Source organism: Leptopilina boulardi, unplaced genomic scaffold (assembly GCF_019393585.1).
Source record: "Leptopilina boulardi isolate dan_hultmark-lab unplaced genomic scaffold, ZJU_Lbou_2.1 LbouV2_55, whole genome shotgun sequence".
Classification (NCBI taxonomy): domain Eukaryota; kingdom Metazoa; phylum Arthropoda; class Insecta; order Hymenoptera; family Figitidae; genus Leptopilina; species Leptopilina boulardi.
Window position 1 is genome coordinate 650,906 of NW_026138000.1, and position 9,369 is coordinate 660,274.

Consider the following 9,369-nt stretch of genomic DNA (forward strand, 5'->3'; position numbering starts at 1 on the left):
ATAATAATTCTCTTCAAAAATAGAATAAAAAAAAGAATTTAAAATTTTCAAAAAATTTCTTTTTTTAAAATACAAAAAATTTTCAAAATTAAAATAAAATTCTCCCACTTTCAATAAAAATTCATTTTGATTAAAAATTTCAAAAATTTATTTTCCATATACAATCAAAAAAAAAAAAAAAAAAAAAAAAAAAAAAAAAAAACGCAAGAAAAAAAAAACGTTCAAATTCTAACGTCGAATGATTAAAGAAGAATAGTACAAAAATCAATTCTTCATTTTTTTTTATATTAGATATATAATAGATATATAAATGTATATATTTTTTTTATACAAAGAATCGCGCGCGAAAAAAAAAATGATTAAAAATATTCTAATCAACATTTATATTAGCGGGAGATAAATTTTTTTTTTTTTAAATAAAATTAAAAAAAAAATTCACAAAATCAATAAATTCTCCCTTGGCAATAAAATAGAAAAGAAAGAAATAATAATAATAATAATAATAATAATAATGTTTTTCTCATAACCATTCAAACATCATTATTCTAACTTTACAACATTATCTAACATTCGTCTCATTTGAAACGTTTTTTTTTTTTTTTTTTTTTTTTTTTTAATATATATATATATAAACTGATCAAATACAATGAATTATGTGTGTAAGAAAATATTTTTCGTCAAACTAGCTGACATTAAATCTCCTACAAAAATTTCTCAAACTCCTTTCTCTCTATCTCTTTTTTTACATATTCTAATCGGAACGCATAATTATCACATATAAATGTAAAATTCAATTTTTCATTTTAGAGAATTTTTTTTCTTTTTTTTTTTTTTTTTTTGAATCCTTTTTTAAGACGAATTTTTATTCTTCAAATTAGCGTTTTGAAGAATTTGAAATTTTTTTTCTGAAATTTTTACATAACCGAATTTTTTTCCCTTTTTTTTTTTTTGAGAGAGGAATTTTTATTTTTCAAATTATTATTTGGGAGAATTTCAATTGTTTTACGTAATTTTCACCTAAACAAATTTTTATTTTTATTTACATTTTTTATTTTTCGAATTTTTGTGAATTTTTTTTTCTTTTTAAACAAATTTTCATCTAATCGGATTTTTTATTCTATTTATTTTTTTTTAAAGCGATTTTTAATTATTTTTTTTTTTTTTTTGGCATTTGAGAAATTTTTAAACGAATATTTATTTATTCAATTCTTTTTATACGAAATTTATTTTATTTTCTTTAATTTCAGCATTTGAGTAAAAATTAGTTTTTGCGAAAATTAATTCAAGTAAAAATTATTTTTAAGTAAAAATTACTTTTAAGTAAAAATTCGTTTTAGTAAAAATTCGTTTAAGTAAAAATTACTTTAAAATAAAAAATTCGTTTCAGTAAAAATTACTTTTAAGTAAAATTTCGTTTTAGTAAAAATTACTTTTAAGAAAAAATTCGCTTTAGTAAAAATTACTTTTAAGCAAAAATTCGTTTTAGTAAAAATGACTTTTAAATAAAAATTACTTTTATGTAAAAATTCGTTTAAGTAACAATTACTTTTAAATAAAAATTCGTTTAAGTAAAAATTAATTTTAAATAAATATTCGTTTTAGTAAAAATTAGTTAGAATAAAAATTACTTTTAAGAAAAAATTCGCTTTAGTAAAAATTTTCTTTAACTAAAAATTACTTAAAAAAAAAAAAAATTCGTTTAAGAAAAAATTCTTCCCGAAATACAAATTCTCAAAACTGAAAATTCCAACGATTTTTTATATGCAAAAATTGTGCGTCCCTTCTAATGGCAAAAAAAAAAAAATATATTTGAAAATTATAATAAAAATTCTGTCGATTGACATTCCAAAAAAAAAAAAAGAAAAAAAGTATTTTTCCCCTTTTCTTTAACTGTCGTATTTCTAAACATTAAACATATGTACAGATATCGACAAAATTATCTAATTACAAGTGACGGAAAAAAAAAAAATTACTATATATATATATATAAATATCGACAAAGTTTAATAAAAAAAAAAAAAAAAAAAAAAGAAAAAAAATTCAATATTACCTAATAATAATATTAATAATAATTAAAAATAATTAATAATAATAAAAATAATAATAATGATTACAAAAATAACTTGTACTTATTTCGCGGCAATGTCGAAAAGATCACAAAGACCTTCATTTTCTCCGAGATTAAATCGGTAATCACTTTCTCCAGGTGGTGGACTTAACCTCACCAAAGGACCGCAAACTGTTGGTAAAAAAAAAAAGAAAGAAAGAAAAAATTACAAATTATAATTTTGATTTATTTTTTTTATCTACATTTAAAAAAAAAAATAATTTAATTAAAATTTTTTATTTTAAAAAAGCCTAATAGAATTAAAATATTTTTTAAAAGATTGTAAAATAATATTTTCTATATTAAATAAAAAAAAATAAATAAATTGAGAAATTTTTATTAAATGTAAAAGAAAGTAGAAAAAGAAAAAAAATAGTTTTTCTATAATTTTTATTATTATTTATTTATTTATTTTCTAATTTTTTTTTTTTTTAATTTTTAAAGAAAAATTGAAAAGAAAAACTTACTGTCTGTGAAGAAATCATCGTCCTCGTAATCCTGTTGACTGTAACCTGTGAAAAAAACAAAAATGATAAAATTTGTTTTCTTTTTACTTTTTTTTTTTAAAAAAAATAAATGTCTCTTAATTTCAAAAAATTATGTATTTTGTAAAACTTTACTATTTTTTTTTTTTTTTTTTTTTTTTACAATTTGTAAATAAACATACCGGATAAATTGATGTCCCGCAAAATAATTTTTGCGTCCGTAATGTCCATATTATCGTCGTCTTCCTCTTCGTCCGACATAATTTCTGTTTTTGGAATTTTTGGCGGTCTAATTTTATAACAAAAAATTTAAATTAACCAATGAACAAAGAGAAAAAAGAAATAGATGAAGAAAATTTATAATTAGATAAATAGATTTAGAAAAAGAAAAAAAATACCAAGAGAAATAAATGGAATTAACAAAAAAAAAAAAAAAAAACTGTTTGATCTCTACCAAAAGGAAAATTCCAACTTCAAGAATTTCCTTCCCCGAGAGAGCAATTTTCTCTCCGCTTCGTGCAGACCGAAAGGGTTTATTTTTCCCATTCGGTGCGAAAGAAGCAGAAAATATAAAAAAAATTTTAATAATACAAAAAAAATTCATTTTTATTACATAAAATTAATATTATACAAAATATAATAAAATAAAAGAAAATAATAAAAGAAAAAAAGAAAAGAAAATAATAAAACAAAAAAATAAAATAATAAATTAGAACTATTAACTATTAGAATTTAGGAGTACTTTTGTACGAAAGGGCATGTCCCGTTAATAAATTGAAATTGAAAATTGAAATTGAAAATAAAAAAAGAAAATAATAAAACAAAAAATAAAAGTAAATAATAAAATAAAATAAAAAAAGAAAATAATAAAACAAAAAAATAAAATAAAATAAAAAAGAAAAGAAAATAATAAAATAAATAATTTATAAAAATTGAAAGCCATTTAAATTTATTCCTACTTTATAAAAATTGGAAAATTGAATTCGTAATTAATTAAAAAATTGAAAGTCATTAAAATTAATATAAATTTAAATAAATTCGTTGGTAATTTTAAAAATTAGAAAAAAAAATTCCTTTAATTATTATATTATTCCTTAAATTTCTTTTATTTTGTAATATTTTAAATTTAATTTTAAATATTAATGAAAAAAATATATTTATTATTTAAATATACCTTCCTGCTTTCCTTTTGTTTGGCTTGACATCATCTTTATTAAATTTATCCTCTATTTCAAATTCGTCTTTACTAAAATCATCAACGTCATCATCGTCGCATTTCACATTTTCTTGTAGTCTCATTTGAAGAAGATGTGTTTCATAATGATCAGCTAATTCGGGTTCAATTACAAGTACAGTAATTTCTCCCGATGAACTTTTTAATGACACTTCATAATTCACGTTTAAACTCTCGTTTACGTCCAACTTGAAAATAATTAAGCGAAAAATTAATTCTACAATTAAAAAAGGCAAAAAAAAAAAAATAAATAAATAAATAAATAATAATAAAATATAAATATAAAATAATAATAAATAAATAAAATAATAACAAAAAATAGAAAAGAAAAATAATGGAAAAATCTAATTATTTGAAATTATAATTCTTTTGTAATTTTATTTAAAAAAAAAATGAACATTTTCCAATTTTGTTCCGTTTATTTGGAAATAAATAAATGAAAAATTTATTCAAATTAAAAAATCACTTGAAAATTATTTATTGGTAAAATATTGAAATTAATTCAAAACTATAAATCAATTAAATATACTAGTAAATAAATAAAGTAAATTAATAAAAGTACAGAAATAATTAATAAAAAGAAATAGTTAATTAAGAAAATTAAATAAATAATTAATAAAAGTACATAAATAATTAATAAAAGTACAGAAATAGTTAATTATTAAAAGTACAGAAATAATTAATAAAAAGAAATAGTTAATTAATAAAATTAAATAAATAATTAATAAAAATATGTGAATAATTAATAAAAAAAAAAATAAATAAATAATGAAAAAAAAATAAATAAATACCGTTGAATGATTTGGAACGCTGAGTTCTGTATCCGTTGGTGCTTTAATTGCAACAATTAAATCATCATTATAAATTTCCTTTAAATCTTCATACGACATAAATCCAAACCTTTTATTCGTCGAATCAGTCTCGACATTTTTAATACTTTGCTTTATCCATTGTGTATGTTTATCTAATAATTTTTCATGATCCTCTAATAATTTTATTTCATCTTTTAAATCGGCAAGCTTCTCGGCAAGTTCTTTTGAATTGCATCCTGGTCCAGCACCCCTATTTAAAATTTATTTAATTTAATTTAATTTAATTTAATTTTTTCAAAGAAAAGGAGAAAAATAAAAAAAAAAAAAAAAAAATTAGAAATTAATAATTAATAAAAGGAAATAAAAGAAAAAAAATTAAAATTTCTTGAAACTTACTTCCATTGAATACTGTTTTTACTTTTTTTCTCAATAAGTCCAATTCCTTCTAAAACATTGGTTATATCGTAAATTCGCCGTTTTTGTCGTACTTCTAAAATATCCGCAGCCTAAAAATTATATTAAAAAAAATTAAATTAATTAAATTATAATTAAAATTAAATTAATTAAATTATAATTAAAATTAAATTAATTAAATTGTAATTAAAATTAAATTAATTAAATTGTAATTAAAATTAAATTAATTAAATTATAATTAAAATTATATTTTAAAATTAATTTAATTACATTTTTTTTTTAATTATGTAATTAATTCCATGGTAAATTTATTTATTATAATTTTTCAATTAATTATAAACTGGAAACAAAAAAAATGGTCAAAAAATGTTAAATAAGAAAAATAAAAAAAAAAAAATATTTACAGTAAAAGAAAAAAGTAATCAAAATTTAGGATATAAAAATAAAAAAAGCTAAATAATTTAAATAATAATAATAATAATAATAATAATAATAATAATAAAATAATAATAATTCCTAATAACAATAAAAATAATATAATAGAAATAAATTTCAGGAATAAATTCTGAATTATAATCAATAATAAATAATATTTATTTTTATTATATAAAATAAAAATACCCGTGTGGAAAAGTGATGTGGGCCCCCAGCGGGGGCCCTTATGGATCGCCCTCATGCCATGAGGGCCGCATATGGATGATCCATAGGGGCCCCTCATGGAAACGACATGCTCATCGATGAGGGCGCCCGCATGGGCGATCCATGAGGGTGCCCCTACGGGCGCCCTTATGGGCCCTCACGTTTGCCCTCATCTTGCCCTCAAGTTTGCCATAATGTTTTTTAATCAATAATATTAATAATAAAAGTTAATTAATAATAAATAAGCTTAAGTTATGAATAAATAACATATTTATTTAATAATTATTCAATTTTAAATTAAATTCTTACTCAAATTCAATTTATTAATTAACGTTCTAATTAATTAACTGTCGGATATAATTAAAAGTAATAATAAATTAATTAATTAAAAAATTAAAAAATATTTAATTTATGCATACTATTAACGGATATTTTCATTTTTCAATTAATTCATACATAGAATTAATGATTAAACGCAAACCTGAGAAATAAATAAATCTAACGCATGGGGGGAATCGAACCTACGACCTACGGACTATGAGTCTAACGCTTTACCAACTACGCTACGCACGCTACTTCAAAACGAATGCTAACTTCTTGATGCTATTTAAACTTGAAAAATACCTAACAAAGAAAAGTGCTTAACATCATTTAGTTAAAGTTAAGATATTAAATTATATTTTCCAATCAAATGCAATTTATAAAATATAATTAATTATATGCTTTATGATTATTATCATGAATCATCTCAGGTGAATTTTCAAAAAAGTGTAAATATATTTTTATTAAAAACGCGTTTTTCGTTGTTCTGAATCATTGGAAACATTCATTTTTTGTTGATAAAAAAATATTTGATTTTTGGACTTAGAAAATTTTGCTAATCGATCATGAGGGCGATCCATGCGGGCCCCTACGGTGGCCCTCATCTATTTTGCCATAAGTGTGAGTGTTATTTTCAAAAAAGTGTAAATATATTTTTATTAAAAACGCGTTTTTCGTTGTTCTGAATCATTATAAACATTAATTTTTTGGTGATAAAAAAATATTTGATTTTTGGACTTAGAAAATTTTGCTAATCGATCATGAGGGCGATCCATGCGGGGCCCCTCATGGATTTGCCATATGGATCAGCCCTCATGGGCCCCCGCCGGGGGCCCCGAACTCTTGAGGGCAAGATCGTGGCTTTTTCCACACGGGTAAGTAAAAAATTTTTTGAGTAATAATAATAGTAAAAATAATAATAATAATAATAATAATAATAATAAATAGGTAACTAAATAAATTATTATTATTATTATTATTATTATTTTTACTACGGCACATACAATAAAAATAACAAAAAAATTTAAAAAAAACGAAAATAAATAGAGAAAAAGTAGAAAATAAAGAAAAACAAAAAAGAAAAAAAAACCAAAAAAAATTTACGAATAATAATTTTTTTTTAAACAAAAATGCAATAAAATTAATAAAAAATAAAAAAAAAATTGAAAAATGAAAATTTTTGAATAAAAATGAAATAAAATTAATAGAAAACTAAAAAAATTGAAAAAAGAAAATTTTGTAACAGAAATAAAGAAAAATTAATGAAACTGTAAAAAAAAATTGAAAAAAGAAAATTTTGTAACAGAAATAAAAAAAAAAAATTAATGAAACTTTAAATAAAAATTTGGAAAATAAAAATTTTTTAACCGAAATGTAGTAAAAATTAATTAATAAAACACAAAAAAAAAACAGTAAAATATCGAAAAAGAAAAGAATATTAATTAAAAAAAAAAGCAAAAAAATTATCTAAATAAAAATATTGAAAAATATAAAAATTAATAAATTTAATAAATTAATAAAATTAATTAATAAAATTAATAAATAAAAAATAAATAAAAATATACAAAAAAATATAAAATAAATAAAAATAAAAATAAATAAATAAATAATAAATAAAAAAAATAAATAAAAAATATAAAATGAAAAACCAAAAAAGAAAAGCATCATTAAAATTCTCTCACAACGTAAATGTGAGGGAAACAATTTTTTCCATTTCCCTCGGAAATTTTCCTCTTTTTTCCAGTAAATAACAAAAATTTTCATTTTATTAATTAAATTTTTGTCAATTTCGCACAATGCAAACAAAAATTGTTTAGATTTAAAAAAAAGAACGTTTAAAAAAAAAAAATTGTTTATTTGCAAAATTTTGGTAAAAAAAAAAATTGTTTCGTTAAGAAAAAAAAAGAGGTAAACTTCCGGTTTGTTTCACCAAAATTTTCCTTCAATCAAAAAAATAAATAATTTCAAAAAAAAGAAAAATAAAAATAAAACCTACAGAGAAATTTGCATTGTTTTTCGCCTATAACAATTTTTAGGTTATGTTTCGTAAGTATTAATGGAAAATTTCTCCTCTTTGTTCCCCGGGTGAACGCAAAAGAGAACGTGGCGACTTTTTTTTTTTTTTTTATTTTTTTATTTTCAAACATTTATCATTAAAATCTAATCATGCATATATTAAATATTAAAATAACGAGCAAGTTAAAAAAAAAAACCCAAAATAAACGGTTTTTGGTGCAAGAACAAAACAAAAATTAGTTTTTTTTTTTTTTCTTTCAAAATTTCCCGCAGCAATATCATATATATGTATATAGATATAGAAATATATTTACCGCGCCCGCAGAGGGAAAATACACGCACACATTTATATATATATATATATATACAAACACACTCTATATATTTTGAGGTTATAATCGTCCGCGACGACGACGACGATATTATATACAACATACAACAAAAAAGCACGCACAATTCATGAACTCTCTCACCACTTTTAAATCCAATACTCCATCCTTTGCTTTTTGTAGAAGTGTAACGAAACGCGTTGTCAATAAACCCAATGATTTTTCAAATCGACTATGCTGATTATCTGCCATTTTCAATTTTTTTTTCCCCGTCGCCAAATCCTATTTGTTGCCGCCGTGATGGTCAAAAATTTTCGAAAAGCCTCCTTCTCACTTGCCCTTCGAAATTGCCGCACACAACGCACACACACGCCATTTGGTACATGCGACATCTGCGCGTTCATTTTTTGAAAATAACAAATTGTGCGCAATTTTAATATATTGCTATTTAATTTTTTTTTTCAAAAATTAAATTCCTTTTTCCCCAAATCATTAAAAAAATACTTTTTGTTTTTTATTTTTTTTCCACGATTATAAAAGAGTATTTCAAAATTTATTGCGGAGAAAATGAAAAAAAAATTGCATTTATTTCCATTGGAACCAAAAGGCTTGACATTTGATTGGTTGAACGATAAACTATTGCAATGTTGGGGGGCTTTGGCGGGAATTTTCAAAAAAAGAATTTCTTTCTTCTATCGTCGACAAAAAAATATTTTATTTTAAAATTTAATATATTTAGTGGGGCAAAAATTTTTTTTTTTTAAATACTAGAAATTTTAAAAATTTCTAGTTTACAATATCAATTAGTGAGAAAATTGATTTTTAATTTAATTTCAGGGTTTATGATTTTTTTTCCGATTATTATTCTGTGAAATAATTTTAACACGATTGTTTATGATAAGAAAACAATTTTACAAAGAAGGGGGAAAAATCAATATATGTAAATAATAAATTATAATGACCGCTTTGTGAATGAGATTTGATTGGTTGAAAGCGACCAATTATAGCCAAG

The 9,369-nt window shown here is 20.9% G+C and overlaps 1 protein-coding gene across 2 annotated transcripts; it reads right to left on the reverse strand.

The window, feature by feature from the left end:
- Nucleotides 1–587: 587 nt before the first annotated feature.
- LOC127290056 (transcription factor E2F4-like) lies at nt 588–8,753 on the reverse strand. 2 transcript variants are annotated; one of them, XM_051318438.1, is made up of 7 exons: nt 8,505–8,753; nt 5,035–5,144; nt 4,618–4,888; nt 3,767–4,014; nt 2,775–2,881; nt 2,575–2,619; nt 588–2,239 (listed from the first exon to the last, which is right to left on the reverse strand). In XM_051318438.1, the coding sequence occupies exons 1-7, from the start codon at nt 8,607–8,609 to the stop codon at nt 2,130–2,132; spliced, it is 996 nt and encodes a 331-aa protein (XP_051174395.1). In that variant the 5' UTR covers nt 8,610–8,753; the 3' UTR covers nt 588–2,129. The 2 variants fall into 2 exon arrangements, with proteins under 2 accessions (XP_051174395.1, XP_051174394.1); XM_051318437.1 differs by having other exon boundaries at nt 8,502–8,752.
- Between the last annotated feature and the right edge of the window lie 616 nt (nt 8,754–9,369).